Below are 18,284 nucleotides of genomic sequence, written 5' to 3' on the forward strand. Positions count from 1 at the left end.
TGCAGAACAGGTACACAAGAGCAGAAAAATCTCTGCTGTGGGATATCCAGCCAATAATGGAAGAGCTCCTAGGAGAAATTTGAAAATTTTTAAGTGAATGCAGTCCGTGCCACTTAGAAGTTATGAAAGTGCTACTGAGTTCTAGAAAGTGATATCTAAATCTCTCATGTCCAACAGCATTCCTTCAACAATCTTTCTATTTATCTTTACATTTCTGTTTACTTTGATACCCTGAAATTATGATGATAGCAAAACATATTGATGGTTATACTTTAGAAGTTACTGTAAGTGTGCAGTTCAAAAATTTTTTGTTCAAAGTTTATTACCTGTGGGAAACTCAAAGTGAGCAACTTTAGGTTTTGACTGGAACATGTAAGCCTAAGGTGTATATACCATCATGCAGATACAGGTTCTCATGTCCACTAGCTAGTGTTGCACACCAGAAAAGTAAATGAAACTACTTTGGTGTTAAGAAAAGACAATTGCTTGACCCATAGATATGAATTTCCATACTGGGAAAACAAATCTTAATAAAAAATCATCAAGTACTGTATCTGAAAGGCCAAAGTTCCTGCAAAAGTACTCAGTGCAAAAATGGGAAGGAGATCTGTGGCATAAAGGGAAGAAAACAGTCAAACACCCATTTGACCTCAGGAGGATTCATAAATGGACACACAGGAATGAGGAAGAACAGGGAAAACATACTTTCACACTAATGTTATCTCCACTTCTATTTACAGTTCCAGGGATTTCCAGACCCTGATGGGGTTTGTGTGTCTTGAATCAGTCAAATAGATTGTTCTTCCTCCTTCCAAGTACTTGTCCTGTCTCCTTGAACCTACATAAGACTTAGAGCCAGCAGCATCTTTTAGAAAGGTATTCCATGGCTCTAATGTCTATTGCATGTAGTACTACCTCAGAGTCAAATTAATTGAAAACTTTTAAGGTGTTCTTATATGATTCAGACACACCTATCTCATTTTTTAAAACAATGTCATCTGAGTCAATGGGTGCTAGAGGCTTCACGTGTTTTTGAAAACATGGCCATAGGTATATCTGCAACAGTAAGGGTCCCAAATCTCTTTACAAATGTGGCCCAGAGACACCTAAATCTGAGAAACCCTTTGTAAAAATACATGAGATCTTTGCAGATGCAGACAGATTGAAATACTGATGTTTATTTAAAATTCATAGAGAGGAAATAACCACAAAATACATTGATTAAGTTAAAAATTATTTTGCAGTCACAATTAGCCTTCATCTAAGTTAATATTATCATGATTATCAGCATCACAGATTAAACTGAAGTAGTTTCTGAGAACCACATCAGAAATGTTGCATTGAGTTTCAACAGGTATGTTCTTCCAGATACAACTCATTTTTTTTAATAGGACACCTAAAAGGAAGATGATTAACTTTTAGCACCAATTGTAGAAATCTATTTTCCCTTTTCCTTCTTCCCTACTTCTTCTTCCTTTGTGTTTTTAGTTTTAGTGTCTTATTATGAAAGAAAAAGAATGCCAAAGCTACGGTTGCTGTAGAAATAAAGTAATGAAAATGCAACCTGGACAGTGTTCTATTGTCTTAAGGAAAGAGAAACATTTAGAGGATCCTGCTTTCTTAAATATATCCCAGGCCCTATTTATAATATATTGAATTAGAATGCTGTTATTGCAGAATTCAAAACCTCTTGGTGTTTCCTACTTACTCCCAGCGCTTCAAGGTTTATTGTAAATCATCATAACACTGTGCTTAAAGTTTTGCTAAATTCAGGCCTTTGAATATTGGATTATATTAAGTCTTTTGAACAGGCAGTGTTTATGTTTTCTTTCTGAATGATCCTGTTGGAGTAGTAGAATACCTATGAAAGTACAACAAAATAACATGATACCACTCTGGTTTAGGACTGTGAAGAACTTAATTACCAAAGACTCTGTAGTGAAGGGCTGTGTTAAATGTTTTGGTTTGTGATCAACTAGATATACAAATAAATTGAATTAAGAAAATGTCTAACTGTACTTTTAGTTGCTTCTGAGAACCATCTGGCTAAACACAACTCATGCTTGTGGTTAGAGCATAATCGTACCAGAACAATCTTAGAATATGTGTGGAGCTTCAGTCTGCAAATGTAGGCCACCCCCTTTGTGCTCTGGTTAATGTGATTTAGGAGGTTTTTCTGCAGTTAGAAAACTTGTCTGATAATTTTGTAGCATGTTTAAGGGAGCACAGTAAGCTGGTCATAGAATTCTAACTTGTTCTGGAATGCATTTTTTCCCAATAATTATTTATTTATAAAACAAACCTTGAGGGAACAACAGCATAGTTTACTTGTGTGTTTTTTGTTTCCCATAGACATACAATGAAGTTGTGGTTACTTTAAAAGGCATAAGATAATTCATATTTGTAGCATTACTACACTCTGCTGAATTGGTGTTACAGATTGGTAGGTTGTGGGCAGCAGATAAGTAGCACTTTCAATTTATAACTCTTTGATTATGAACTAAATTTGAAATAATATTCAGATTGGCAAGTCTGAAGCTGCCAATTTTGACCACCTAATGCCACTGTTAATGAACATATCAATGGACCTGTTTCAAAGCCCTCTGAAATAAATGTAAATCCTTCAACTGACTTCTCTGGGCACATTCTAAATGTATAAAATGTTGTTGCTTTTCCATACATATCAAAGGCTTTTGACTAAATTGTCTCTTCTCAGATGAGGTAGGAAGTTTCTTCTTTACAGCTTCTGTGATAGACAGGCTATGCTAATGTCCTTGTTTTGCAATAAACTTTGCTTCTTCATTACTTATCACCAGAGGCAATAAAAATCTTCAGAGGCAAATATAAGTTTTTCATTGATATACTTGTTTGTATTTGTAAGACATGAAAGATGAACATGTAATTAAGATCAAAATTAAAATTTATATTTAAAGTATATAAATCTTACAGTACTAATACTCATATTTATATTTAGACATTTCTGAGTGGTGTAGCTAATAATTACTAACTAAAAACTCATGGAAGTAACTTATTTAACAAGATATAAAAAGTAACTGCAAGACATCAGAAGTCAGAGTACATTTCACAGGGGCACATCTCCTCTCCTGTGTATATTGTGCATTCTGGATGCAGCTGAAGGAATGCATTTGGGTTACAATTTTCAGTAGAGGAAAAGAGGCAATATTCCTGGAGTGTTTTGGATTGGGATCCTCAGTGTTGGCTTTAAGGAAGATGAACTCAAATAATTGAATCCTAATATCTAAATCAGTTAGCCTTTTAATATAATAAAGCTGCAGTGGCACCTATGGAAAGGATCTCTTCCCTTCTTGCACGCAGAGAAAAGTATTCATTCCTATCCTTGTTAGCACAGACCTTCCTAGCACAGAGGTGGTCAGTTCAGTGTAAGACTCTGCAGTGTCTTCCTTAAAACTAGATTAGCCCCACAGGAAGATACAGTGATGAGATGATTTTTTCACCTGACTTGCACATGTCCAACTGCAGGAGAACATATACAAGCTGCATGAACTTCAACTGTCACCTTTTCTTACTATCACCCCATGAAAGTATTTGTAAACAGTACAGTGTAAAATGTTCCTCTTCCTCACTATTTAAAGAGAGGAATCACATTATTTCTGCAAATACTTTGACAAAAAGCAGAAAAAGAATGTTAACCCCTCCTCTTCTGTAGCTTGCTGTTTAAAATGTAAAACTTGATTAAAACATATAATTCTTTTTATCCTTTATTAACCCATGTTTTAGACAATGGAGTAGACTGAAGAAAACCAAAAGCTTCTTTAACATCATGAACTTTTTTATGAAAGACATATAATCAGCTAAAGAAATCACAAGTAACTATGACTCCTGTTAAGTAGGGAAATTAATGTCATTAAATCATATGAACTATACTAATCCAATGAGATACGAAACTAACTTCTTCTAAACTCAGCTCCCTTCAAGTCACTTTTATGCATGTACATATACAATTCTCTTTCCAGAATAAGATTAGATAGAACAGATATTCATTTCATCCCTGTGATTGAAGATACAAGTTTTAATTGGAGAGCTCTTCCTTCCAAAGAAGTGCTTTCTTGCACTTGCACGGGAAGAAATACTAGTTTTAAAAGAATGAAAAATTGTATAGATCACTTGGAATTCTATCATGTTTACAAAATGAAAAAATAAGAATAATGGTACCTTGAAATCACTTGTTAAATTAAAATTGAATATGGAAACAAAATTACTTTTATCCAACTGTGTGCTGTTAGGAAAGAACAATAAATGAAATGGAGCAATTTCAAAATCAGTCCTGAATTCTCCAATTACATTTTTTTCTTCAGCAGACTCACAATCTTTTTGTGCTGGTTAGTAAGATCCTACTTATTCCGGACTATCATCAATTGTGATTCTCAACATTGTAATTCCAAAGAAGACACTATCTGTGATTGTATATAAGCAAAAGAAAATCTCATTTCGCAGCTTAAAGTGGATGTTACAAAAAGTATCTTACTTATACCTTTTACTGCAATGTTTTATAGGAACATTAGAGATGGGTTAGCATTCATATATCAGACTATCCATTACTCCACATCAAGGAAGAGGTGCAAAAATTTACCTAGAAGTAAATTATTTTTTCTTCTTTTCTGGAAATGAAAGTTAGGGATTTTCTATTCAATTCAAACATCTAAAATAATGTTTAATTTAATTAGATATAGTGAGACTACTAGTGCAGCAGAACTGAATTAATCAAATTGTAGGAATCAGAAGCAAAAAAAAAATAAAATTAAAGAATTATCCAGAAAACAAAATAATGTTTAGGGCAAAATCTCATTGTGTTGGGATTCCTCTGAAGCTGGTGTGAGAGGTTGGGCAGTATTTCTCAGTGTAAAGCACTTCATTCTCAATTTTACATCTATAGATTCACATTAAGCCATAAACAGATCATGGAAAGAGTTTATTAAGAAAGTGCATTTAAAAGGTCTAATACTAAGTACCCAGTTTTTTTATGTAAATGATGCTGTCAGGACAAATCAGTCTCACACCTAAAATTGGGATGATGTTACAGAATATGCATATATATATGACTTCTTCACTAACATTTCTACATGCCAAATATGGTAGTTTTCTAGAAACTCAGGTGAGTTTTCTTGGATTGCTGTTCAACATGTCTGCTATTGGTCCTCTGACAACTACAAAACTCAGCCAAAGATGATGAAAGAATTCATGTATTTTGGGTCAGGTTCAGAGATAAAATAATAGGGAAGGTGAAAAACTGGCTTTACTTACTATTTACAGGAACATGGGGATCAGTTCTCATGCCATTGTAAATACAGAGTATTTCAATAGAAGTCTTTGATCTACGTGTATGTGTAAATAATGTGAAGAGAGAATTAGACTTGCTGAGTTGTTAATTCCAGTGTAATAAAGAAGCAATAACCATTGAAGATCATCATTACTGAGTGACTTGATTTTTCTGACATTAATATTTGTGTCCCATTATCAGAAGGAAAAACTTTGGATATTTCCATTTTGTAATGAGACTTCTGTTTTACTACAAGACAACTTAAATCATTGCAGGACTATTAGACTGAATTTAGTTTTACAGCCCTTGCAAATAAGAAAACTTTAGGGATTTAACTTTCAAACCCTGTTTATGACTTTCTCATCTCCTTGAGGAAGACATAATATTGGCCTGCTATTGTTGTTTGTGCTTAATATGCGTTCTCTGATAGGGGAGATGAACCAACCTTGTGCTTTTTTAATTCACAATATTAATGTCCACAAAAAAAGCTGATAAACATCATCTATGCAGGGATGTTTGCAGAGAGAAGGTTCTGATGCTGAGACTTTATTCCTACTGTGACATTTAAGTATTTCTGCTATCCTTATTAGCACAGTTCCTGGCATCTCAGTGTGGTTTTTTTTTTTACAGAAGAGGAAACTACTGTATAATTATGTGATGGTTAGATCTTTTTTTTTTTTTTTTTTTTTTTTTGTTCATTTGTTTGTTTTCTTGTTTGTTCAGGATTTTTTTGTTTATAATTTCTTTTCCCTTTCAATACATTTTCTATCATTTTGATTTAATTTTTTTATATACTATTTCTGTCTGTTGCATGGCCCACAAATACATTTTGAAATCTTTACTGCTGCTTTTCTCAGCATAACATCCTCCTCTCCATCCTGCTCCATGACCTAGGGAAGTAGTGTCATCTGTATTTAAATGGGAAAAACTGTAACTAAAGGTCAGGATATTTTGTCAGCTCTCAAATCCTGAATGAGTATCTTAAATGCATGGACCACCTTTTCTATGACTTGTAAATATTTTTTTACTTTAAAAGCGTTGGAATTGAGCATTAGAGTCAATAATAATATTGATAATATGAATTTTGCTCTCCGTATAACACTACCAGTTTTTATTTTGATGTGCTATGCCCTGGGAACTGCCCTCAGTTAACAAAACAAAACTGCTCATTTTTCTCTCTACCTCATATTTTAGTGTTTGTACCACTGTACAGATAACTCACTGTGGCCTCTGTTATATCATTATATTCTAATGCAGCAAGAATAGTTTGACGATGAGTTTTTAGTTGAAATGTATAATACGTCTTTCTCTGTTTGTATCCAGCAATATCACATTTTTCCTACATAGTCTGAACAGCTTGTATTGAGTATATATGACAAACTTTGAAACCCACTGAAAGATCTAAAGCATTCTCTCTCTACTTGCTGCTGAAAAACCCTACAAATAATTTATTCAAAAATCGTCATTTGTCTTTCCACGTGCACGTGTATGAATTAACACTTAATATGTGCTTCTAGTAGTATCTAGAATGTAAAGTTGCAAGTTCTTCTGGATTCAAGAGTAATTCTAAGAAATGAGCTGAAGTGGGTTTTTGGTATCTATTTTTTAATTTATTTTTTTAAATAGAATACAATAGTAAAATAGAATTGCATATATGAGATAGCAACTAAATCTCTAAGCATAATTTAAGTCTTCCAAGGCGTATGTCAGATAGAGTTCTTATTTTCATGTGTATGAAAGAAAGTAAGGAGTCCAAGAGATTTGTTGGAATTCTGCTTTTTGCTGGGCACTGGTTTGGAGGAGGGGGAGGTTGAAGCTCTGGCTAACATCACATTCTTTCCTACATTCCTGGCGTGGATTACATTTTAGAACTCAACTGTAGATTCACCACATTGCTAAAAATGGTGCAAAGTTTCATTGTGCTGCTTCATGAGCTGACCAGGCACTTCTCAATCCAAACCTTTGCAGATTGCTTTGACAGTTGTGGAGCTGCTTGGGAGTAACTTGTGAACAGTTTCTGTTGATCCAGTCACTTCAGTATTTTTCTTTAGAGTGCATTGGCTTACTTTGATTACTATAGACATTCTTGTGACTTCTCCTTAATACAGAATAAATGGTTCTGTGATTTGTGAACTCTGAAGAAAGGATAAATCCTTCAAATTCTTTTGAGAAGGGAAAAAACCAACAGAGCATGACACCTTAAGTGGTTGAATAGGGTTCAGTTGAACATGAACATTAAGAGGTGCCTGTGAAGGCAATTACGCCCAGGGACTCCTGACTCTGTTCCAGCTCAATGTCAGGAAGGGATCTGGATGTGCATTGCTCTTCTGAATGTGTAGTAGTGCCTCCCCTGGTTAGGCAGGAAGTGTGTGTGGACTGGATAAAAGCCTTGGTATGATCCAAACTAAAGGGTGATGGGTGCAGGACCCTGATGTTCGCTGTGAAACCTGCCAGCAGCTCAGCTTACACAGAGCCAGGGAGGTGGCTGTGGGGGTGGAGGACAGCAAGCCCTGCTGCTGTGGGTCCCTGCCCTCTCCTTCACCTGTCTGTGGGCACAGTGACATGTGAAAATGAAGGGTCAGCATGGTCTCATTTAGTTGATTTCATATTCACTCAGCTGCCTGCAATTTTATGGCCAATCTAAGCAGGACAGTCTGGGCTACGATAAGTATAGGATTGTATTAAAATCTGCTGTTTTGTAATTCATTTGAGTTTCAAATTGCTCCCGCCTAAGAAGCTGTTTCAACATCTCAGGTTTATGAGTGAAACTAGGATGAAACCTGTGGATAAGGAGTAAAACATTTTCATCCTTCTCAAAAACATAGCCAATTTAACTTGGTTTTTTGTTTTTCAAAATCTGACAGATTCTTCTCCCCAGAACATTTTTAGTAGTTCTTAATGTTAATTCTCATTACTGTTCATGGATGTGTGATAATAAAATTTCCATGCTCAAAGCTTAAAATGCAGAATTATTTTGAGACATAAGGGAGGGGAGCGATCTCACACCTTCCCAAGAGAAGCTATCCGGTGTGGTTTGCATGCTGGACATGTTTGCTGTGCTGCCTTCTGCACTGGGATGCTACAAAGCACAATGGAAGCATTTATAAAACTTTTTATTGACTAAGAACGGGACAGTAGCATATGGGAACATCAACAATTGCTAACTGATCATGAAATAAAGAAATTCCAGTATTCTAGTGTTATAAAAAGAAGGGGGTAAAAAAAAGTCATTCAGAACTTAGTCATATTGGTTCAGCTGTTGTAACCAAAGACTGATAAGATAATAGAGGTCTTTGTGGCTGTTTTCTACTGAAATGCTTTATCTTTATGATACACTTGGGGCCCTTTAGAGTGGAAGCTTTTTAAACTGCTGCTGGAGTTAGAACTCAAATTAGATGCTGTTACAATGGCAAGGGGGCTCCTTAGTCAGACAGTCACAAAGTGACTTTTATCTCCGAAGCCCTTCCATTAGATTGTTACTTTCTTCTGTTTTTCCTGTTTATTTTTGTTGACTTTTGCTGCCCTATTTTGTGGCATTTAAAAGGTGACCCAATCAAAAAAGGGTAAATGCTAAATGCTGGACAGAGCCTGTGAAGTAGAGACATCACAGCCCATCTGATGTGTGCTGCAGACTGCCGTGTTAGACAGAATGGTTTAACCAGGTTATCTCTGGGCAGCTAAGATCAAATACACTTTCTTTTATGTCCAGCATTGTGTTTCTGCTTTCTTTTCAAACAATGTCCATAAAATAATAAAAACCGCCTTCAACCTAACAGAGAAATTGAGTCATAAAGGCTTTTTTTTATTTTTTATTTTTTTTTTAAAAAAGCTGAAATTGCTTAACTTGATTCAAAATCATTTTTGATTGTTGGTTGAATTGCTTTGGATGATGATACTTTGGAACTGCAGTTATGTGATTTAGAGCCCTACTTAGTTTCTGGCAAAGTCCATGCTTCTTTCTGGCATTACTGTCTTCTGATTTCATAAAAGTCACACTATGTGTTTGTTCTAGAAACATAACAGGAGTAATCATTTGTGATTTATTAATTTGTATTTCCTGTGAGTGTATGGAGCAAAAGTTAGTTTAGATGCAATGCATAAACAAGGATGATATTTGTCATGCTTTACACTAATCACAGAATTCAAGAGAACCAATAATACTTTGCAGCTGTGTAGAGATTCCATGCAAGGATCGCAAAGCACTTCAGAAACATTAACTAACCAGGCATAAAAACCTCTGATTGGTAGTGTTTTACACTGTGTACATGTTGGGAAACTAAGGCAAGCACATTCAAGAACCCACAGTAATTTCGTGTCACAGCTAAGAATCCTACTTCGGCAAGCCATGGTTCACGCTTATAAAATTTTTGGCTTATTTATGACTACAGTATTTTGTCTTTTATTCATTCTATAGAATTTGTGGCTTTATCTAGTTTTCTTTTGCTGAGTGTCAAAGAGATCGGTCTAAATTATACTATGTAAGCCTAGAAGTCTATTTTTTGTTATTCCTGTGTCTTTTTTCTCTTGCCAGCAGTTATTACTCTGTTACTCTGCCTCTCTCTCATGACAGCTTGCCACAAGGACAGTGCCAAATTTAACACTGAAAAGCCTCCAGCGTTTGTTGACATGCAGGGTATATAGACTGAATATGTAGTAAGAGGTAATAGGAGAGTTGTAAGGTGGTAAACCACTGATTGATACAGGAACTATAGCTATATATCTATACCTACAGATTACTAGATTTTTAACTTTTTTTTTTTTTTTTTAGCAATGCTTAAAGAAACCTGGGTAGATGCAACGCATTTAATAAAAATCATTAACCTCATCCTGCATTTTAAGATACATCATGCTCTTTTTATTACTTTATATACCAGAAATCATGTAGTATTCTAATTAGCTTTAAAAGGTAGGGTTCTGCCAGAAGCAGAATTCTTTCTAAATGTAATTTTAGACCACAAGTTGAACTCTTCTCTGCTTTTCAGCAGATTTATAGCTACTTTTTATTTTCTCACTCCTGGTTAGATTGACCTATGACCAGAATTTCTCAAAAGTTCTCTTTGATGCCACAGTTCTCTTCAATCTGACCATTTTATCTCAATTTGTGCTGAAATCCAAAGTAAAGGGTAAAACAATAAGCACACAAGGAAAAAATAAAATATTACTACAACCAAATTATTTTTCAGCTAATGATTATTATCACAAAGAGCTTTAAAAAACCCACAATTTTTTTCTGAGCTTCTGATGAGATGTCACATTTTCATTTTAAAATGAAGCCCTTGAACACTATCAGCTTCACACCAACACTCAAAATTTTAAATACTGGGGGTAAAGGGATTCAATGGATCAAATTCAGTAGATCTGAAGTCACTGAAATAAAGGCCCCTAAGAAAAATGTGTCAATTTTAAAGGTCTTTCCTAACTGAAGACCATTTTGTGATAGAGCCAAAGGTTAATAAAATCAGTAGTGAATGTAGCAATTTTACAGATAAGCTATTCACAACAAGTGTAGTTACTTGAATAAAAAGCTAATTCAGTTCTAAAATGCCACATGCAGTAGCAGTGAATAGCTGCTTTTAGGTGCTTTCTGGAGGAGGATAAAATACAGAATCACAGCACTCTTCTTTTCCAGCATCCCTGGCTGCCTGTAAATTGCTGTGAATGGGACTGTAGGCTGACAGGCTCTATTAAGACAAACTGCCTTTCTCATCGGAGAGATAAAATAAATCAGGTGTTTAGTCAAATTAAAATACTTCAGATGGAGCAGGCCCTGGGGAGCACTGATCCACCTGACAAATCTGAGAGAAACTCAAGACAGATGTGTTTTGGGGATAAGGAAGACCCCATGGAAAAAAAATGCACTGCTGTCTTTGGAGTAAGAGAATAGGATTAGAACAGAGAGCGAGCTGTGGTATATAATATTTTATGGAAGCTGGCATATTTACTGTTTATTTTTTACTAAGCTTTTTGTTTTATCTGTTTTTAGGGCAGATACATTTTACAGATAGCTGTATTTTTATTTTATTTATAGACATTTTTAGTCAACAGCAGAAGTTTATTTACTGGGAATGAGTTTAGGAATCTCACTGCTTGCTGAAGTAAGTGGATGCAAAACAGATGATGATGGCACACAGCTACTGATGACCTCTCTTGGCCCAGCCAGATCAGCTCAATCTGGTCTGCGTTCTAAGCAAGTTGGATTTTATTGGTATTTAAACTGTAAAATAATGGTTGGGATTTTCCACTCTAAAATTAAATTATACCTCCCCCCAAACTGCTCATACAAGAACATTCTCATCTTATGCTTGTTCTTGTCTTGAGCAGTGCTGGGTTAAGTGTCTTGCAGCTTCATGGAGGTCTCGTTATTTTCCAGGAGCACAGTGTACATTTTGTGGTCATCAGTTCTATTTTGTTGTTGTATTACATAGCACAGTACAAATTAAAGAGCAGAGTACTTTAAATGGGGTCATTTATTTCAGATGTGTTTCTCTGAGGGGGAAAAGGAGAGGAAAACAATTACTATGAATTCCTGAATAAGAGCAGTTACTTCTGCCTGGTATTGGTAAAAAAAAAAAAAAAAAAAAATCAGAGAAAGAAAGAAAGAAAGAAAGGAAAGAAAAAAGACCCTATACATTTGTGGCAACCGTATCAAGTGGTTCTAAGTCATCATAACAAAACAACTGTATTTTGTACCCTTAGCAGACACTCTTTGTGGTAGCTTTCTACTCATGTTCCAAAGCAAGCAGAAGCTGTACGGAATAATATGGAAATGAAGTGGGAGATTAATATCTGCTTTGGGTGTGTAAAATACTTTATGACTGTAAGCTCAGGGGCCTGCATTACAATGCCAAAGCTGCTTGACAGATGTGAAGGTCTCAAGCTGTCGTTTCCCAGGTGGCAATGGAGGGCAATAAGTATCATTTGAGGCAGCAGGTTGCTTCCCATTGGCTTTCTAAAATAGGTGGAGTGGTTGATCTCTTCCAGTCGCAATGGGCAAGGGAGTTTTTCTTTGGCAGAACAGTTTTTTAGCCATGAAAATGAATTTCAGTATACAATAGCACATTCAAACCCACCTAAATAACCTTTGGACCATCATGAAAAATCTTCAAGACTGAGTAACGCAGTTGGGGAGGGTTAAGGTAAGTTTATACTGAAGTTAGAGATAATTGAACAGATGTCAGCAGCGTGGAGCTCAGTACATGCTAATGGATCCTGGCAAGGCAGTGCCTTCAGTACAGGCCACGTACCTGCCCAAGCTTGCTTTAAAAAAATCTTTGTTGTTGTTTTTTTTTTTTTGAAACAGCTTTTTTCACAGAACTCTTTTAGTGCTTCAGTTGTGGACATCACACTAAGGTTTTGCAGTGGGTTTGTCTGAATAGTAGAGTGTCTTTCAGCTTCAACTTCGTGCATCCATCACACTTCTTCTTGTAAGGAAATCACCAACCCTGTCTAAAATTTCTACCACAACAGAAGTAACACATTTTTCCTCTTCTTGAGACCTGTGTCACATGCATAGTGAATGAAGATTAGGCATTAGAGCCTGAAGCATCAGGTTGCTGGAAACTCTCAAAACTAAGATAGTTAGTAATGGATAAGAAAGTGAATATTTTCAGGACTTCTTGTTGCTAAATGCAATTAGTAAATATACAGAAAACCAGGTACCCTTTGTTTCTGTGAGTTTGCTTAAGCCATGCAGTTTCTTTTTTTCCTCAGAAAGCAATTACAGACAGAGGTTTTCTTGTATGTTGCTTTTGCACATGAAATTCTGTGTAAGAATCATACTAGTCCCATCATAGCACAGTGTAAGTAGTACAGAATCTTGGGTTTGTCACCTTCTTGGCAGAAGTCTGTTTTGTGTTCCCTCTCCTTATGAAATCTGTCAACTTCTTTCTTCTCTTCCCTAGAAGATATCCATCTTCCCCTGGGAAGGTGGAGTCATAAACTTGGTGACTGTTTCTCCACTCCCTCCCAGGTCTTGTTCCTCACACATTTTCTTCCTCTTCAAAAGCCCAGTGACTTTTTTATCACAGTCCTCCATTGTAAATTGAGGAAAGGAAGTTTGCAAATATCTTCTCTTTTGTGCCACTTCTCATATAATCGTGGCAGATTACAGACCTGAGTACTTCTTAATTTGGTTTTCTTCTTCTCAACTCTCAGTTCTCCTGTAAAACATAAAATTCCTTTATTTATCCCATTTCCAATTGTAAAACTCTTTCAGATTCTCTTCCAGTATTCCTGAACTGCTATCATCTTACTGTAATTATAGACAGCTTACTCTTATAGACAGCTGGGGTCTGAGGTGCTCACATAAGAAAATGCAGTGTATGGCTCAAATACAGGAACTGACATTGCTGTTTCTGACAGAGTAATATGTTTATACACAAGATGTGATATTTTCAGATTGACTTGCAAAAGGACCCTGTACTATCTACTTATGAGACCCATGCAATTTACCCATAAACAGACCATTAAGCATCATTAGTGCAAAGAATAAATGTACCGTAGTTTCATATTAATTAAGTGCTCTCTGTAGAGTAAACTTTGAAAGTTAAATGAAAATTTTTAAGCCATTTTCTCAGGTTAGCCATTTCTCTTGGGGACAAGTAAAGCTCATTCTTAATACACATTCCACAACCAAGGCTTACATTTACCTAAATGACCTACCAGGATATATGGGTGTTTTAGAGAAATGATCAATAAACTATTAAACTGCTTCTCCCCCCAAATAGCATCTTTTAAATTATGTTTTTACAATTTGTACATACTTGGGGTAAAACCAAAAAAATATATAAAGTGAAGGAAAATTATGTCTAATAAACTCTGAATGTATTTATCACAGTAGGCAGGTTTAGATGGAAAAGATATAGGGATTTGTACAAACTGTGTCATTAATTACTGCTGTCAGAAAAAAATGAAATGCTCTATATCTATTCTGCTCCAATTTCTGTTGCATCCTCCCCTGCTTTGAGCTCAGCAAAGCTATGTGTTAGATTCTTTTGAGATTTATTAGCAGAATATATATTCAAGCTGCTGTTTGAAATAATAACGCTGGTGATTCAGCCATTTATTTTTCTTATTTTAGTAAATATCGCTTTGTAACTATTGTCTGTCTCATATTTACGGTGTATCTTTCCTGCCCATTTAGGTACACCAGAAAGCCTGGCAGAAAAAGAGCGACAGCTCTCTACTATGATCACCCAGCTGATCAGCTTACGGGAGCAGCTCCTGGCTGCCCACGATGAACAGAAAAAGCTGGCAGCCTCACAAATTGAAAAACAACGGCAGCAAATGGACCTTGCTCGCCAACAGCAAGAACAGGTGAGGCTCCAAGGAAGAAACCTGTGAAAATGCTTCCTGCAGAATGCTTTTCAAAAACACTGTTCTGCTTGGTGTTTCCTTTCGTGTTTTTTTTTTTTTTTTGGTAAAAGAGCTTAAACATCCTCAGAAGTTACTTTTTTTTTTTTTTTCCCCCAGAAAGAGGAAATATATAGGATCCTGAAAAAAAGAGAAAAAAGCAGAGGGAATGGATATTCAAATGGATATTCAAATAATTTCTTTACTAGAAAAAAGATTCATTTGTTAGATTTCCCAGTTCTTGTTGCTTGCACTGATGGAATTTTGAGAGTTACAAATAAGCCAGACTATAATTATTTAACTCTCTTTTTGACAAGAAAATAATTAAAAAACCTTAAGCATCCTCAAACCTTCAAATATCTCCTACGAGTAAGGTTTGATTTGTTTGTTCAGGTCGTGAAGGGTTTGTTTTTTACTGTTGTCTTTTTTGTTACTGGTTTATTTTGCTTGTTTGCTTTAAAAATGCATTTGTCCAAAGAGCTGTCCTTGTCTCACTGAACAAAAGTGCAACAACAATGATCCCATACACCAGTCCCCTAGGCATTAGATCAGACTGATCCAAATTAATGTGTGGTTTTTAGGAATCTGACATTATTACTAGAATTATCTTTTCAGTTAAATATATTTTATAGGGTATATACAGCAATATATGCTCTGTTGATTTTAATGAGTTGTGACGTCTGGTATTTTATGTGCTTGGGTATTTGCCCACATGTAGGAATATGGACTCATCCCCTAATGGAAAATAACATAAAGGAACACTGTAAAAAATCAGAAGTTAGAATGTCATTTAGCCATCTAGAGATGACACAGTAATTAACTATTGACACTTGTGAATAAGCTAGCACAAATTAATCTTGACACATTTGCAGACGAGTGATATCTTACAGTGAACACTTTGTAATTATATTTCAAAATGAAAATTAAATGACACTTAAAACTAGGTTGTCATGCTCAATGAAGCGAGCATGTAGCTCAACCGATAGGCAAATAAAATTCAGAATTTGAGCCACATGGTGCTTGTGTACCCTACTTTACTGTGTCAAGCCTATACATCAAGCCAATGCTATGGTAATTGCGTTGCAGGGTCCTGGGTGCATTTTCTATCACAGTACTGCTCCATCTAAGGGGAACCATTGAGATTAGATGCTTTGAGATGTATTTCTTGTTTTCATCAGGAAATGCCCATTCAAATGGTACTGCATTGTACATATAGGTACAGAAAGCTGTTCCCACGCAGTCCGAACTCCAGCAAATCAGTGCCTTTGCACAAGTAAACAAAAATTTCTCCTTGCCTTGGCTATAGCTTACCATGTCAAGCTGCAGCCAGGTCACCAGCAGCTCCAGACGATTCTGGACGTAGGGTACTGTGTACCTGTGAAAAAGCAGCACAGCACTGAGAAGGAATGACCTGTAATGTAGCTCCATGCTCTGTCTGATTTCAATGTGAAATGACAAGTAACTCTTTTCTGAAGCTGCACATTGTGATAATCTTTAACCCTCTCTGAGATTTTAGCAGCAGGGGCAATGTGGACATAAACCTGACAGATGTTATCTTTAGTTAACAAGCACTACACTTCTAAGATGGAATCACACAATTGGTGTGTTACTCATTAAAATTAGTAACTCCAGCCCTCATACACTTTTTAAATATTCTATATAGCACTGATACCATTAGAGTTGTTTTACCAAGCATAGACTCTACTGCTGACCAATACTGACAACACATACCTGAGGTACCAGGATCTGCCCCTGGGCTGCCTGGGCCCATGGACTGCTAGCTCTGTTTGAATTGTGTTTCTCACTTGCACATGAGGATCCACTCCTTCAGTCTTCACTCACCATGTATTATTTGCTTGACTGGGAGGTTCATCCAGAAATATTTGAACACCAGGCTCCTTAAAGGAGTTTGAGCCCTGTTATGAGCATCAGTGTAGTGGCCCTTGAGAGTTGCTTGACTTCTTGTGCAGCACCTTGCTGTGATCCAGCCCCAGAATCATTTAGACCTTAATTTGTCTCCTTGAGGCCGTGTGCAAGACTTAAAATAAGTATAAATTTTGTGTTAGTTTCTTATACAAAAGTGATTTTTAACTGAAAAAAAATTTCAGCTATAGTGAATTTAAGTGAAAAAAATTACAGTTATTTCCAGGTGATAGAGTGAGAGATTAAGGAAATGACAGCCTTGGTCCCTCTGTGTGCACAATTACAAGCTGTTAATATGTGACTGCAAATTCCTTATGAGTTAATCAGAACAGTTTTCACTAAAACTATGTGATTGTTTACTGCCAAACCAACTTTGCTACATTTCTGTAATTTTTTAATCATAAAAACATTTTACTTAGCTTTCTCTGTTTATAACAGAGTAAGTGTGCTCAGTAGATGTTGGAGAAGGAGACAGGGAGGGTTTTTGCAAAAACCAAAACAGTGGATTCAAGTGACCAAACTACCTTTGTCACCAACTACTTGGTGTTTTATATGATTCCTCTGCTCTAGATAAATATTTATAGGAGGGGAAATTATACTTAAAGGAAGGTAGCAGAAGTGCTGATGCTGGGATTTCCAGGAAACACAAATCTTGTCCTCATTTCAGTGTGCTGCACAGTTACCCTTCTAAAGCAGAAGTTCCAGTTGTTCCCCCAGCTCCCTGTGGCTTCTCCCCTGTGGCTGCCATCCACATCACCCACTGCAGGGAGCAGCTCTGTGGTCTGAGGGCAGGATCCTATTTCCCTTCTGCTCTAGCATGATGATAATAGAAAATTTGTGGGAATCAGGGAGATAGAAGTGATCTCTGTGGCAAATTCTCTGTCACCAGTCTCTCAGTGTTCCCTGCCCTGAACAGGAAGGAATCTACCAAATGAGGGCAAGAATATCTACATATTTCATAGGATTGTGTTGAAGATGAGTTACTGAGCACCAGGTACTGCTTTTACACAGAATAAGGCTCTGCCTCCCTAAGCAGTTCCAAGGATGATTTTGGAGATTTACAAGTGAAGTAATGTGCTGCTCATAGTGAATGAAGTTGGAGAAGCTTACCCTAGGAGCTTATGCTGAACAGTGAAACATTTATAAATACTCGCTAAGGCTCCAGTTCAGCAAAGCAGGAAAATGTATGTTTAACCTTAAGCACCTGCATAATCCCATCCCCATTCAGAAAAGCACTTAATTTTAAGCATGTGTTTCATTCCCATTGTAGCTAACAGTAATGTATCATAGTCAAAGATCACCACAGGCTTATATGCTTTGTTGAATAGTGATGAAATTATTCACAGGCACACAAATAAACCTATGTTTCTGTGCTTTGCAGAGTTAAGGCCTCAGTGCTTAAAATAAACATTTCTTACTGGCTAACTAGATTTTTATGTTGAATTTAAATTTATCTCTAAAATATCCCTCATCTAAGAAAAATTAATATGCTTAATAAAATATAATAAAGAATAACAAATATGATGTTTTTCACTCAATAGTATTGAAGTTTCAATATTGCTTTTTAATTTTATGGAAATTTTATTTCTAATAGATTGCAAGACAACAGCAGCAACTTCTGCAACAGCAGCACAAAATCAATCTACTGCAGCAGCAAATTCAGGTCAGTGTATTTTATTGCTCTCTTCTGATTATACTTAAATTCCATTTA

At 36.1% G+C, this 18,284-nt stretch overlaps 1 protein-coding gene across 10 annotated transcripts in view; it reads left to right on the plus strand.

Moving 5' to 3' along the window:
- SOX6 (SRY-box transcription factor 6) overlaps positions 1-18,284 on the plus strand; it is a 263,900-nt gene that overhangs the window by 103,026 nt on the left and 142,590 nt on the right. For all 10 annotated transcript variants that reach the window (XM_050335391.1, XM_050335396.1, XM_050335392.1 and 7 more), the window contains 2 exons: positions 14,442-14,614; positions 18,168-18,236. In XM_050335391.1, coding sequence (XP_050191348.1) covers positions 14,442-14,614; positions 18,168-18,236 — 242 coding nt within the window. The remainder of the gene's footprint in view (positions 1-14,441; positions 14,615-18,167; positions 18,237-18,284) is intronic.

The sequence above is a fragment of the Myiozetetes cayanensis genome, unplaced genomic scaffold, assembly GCF_022539395.1.
Source record: "Myiozetetes cayanensis isolate MyiCay16 unplaced genomic scaffold, myiCay2020 scf6-25, whole genome shotgun sequence".
In the NCBI taxonomy this organism is placed as follows: domain Eukaryota; kingdom Metazoa; phylum Chordata; class Aves; order Passeriformes; family Tyrannidae; genus Myiozetetes; species Myiozetetes cayanensis.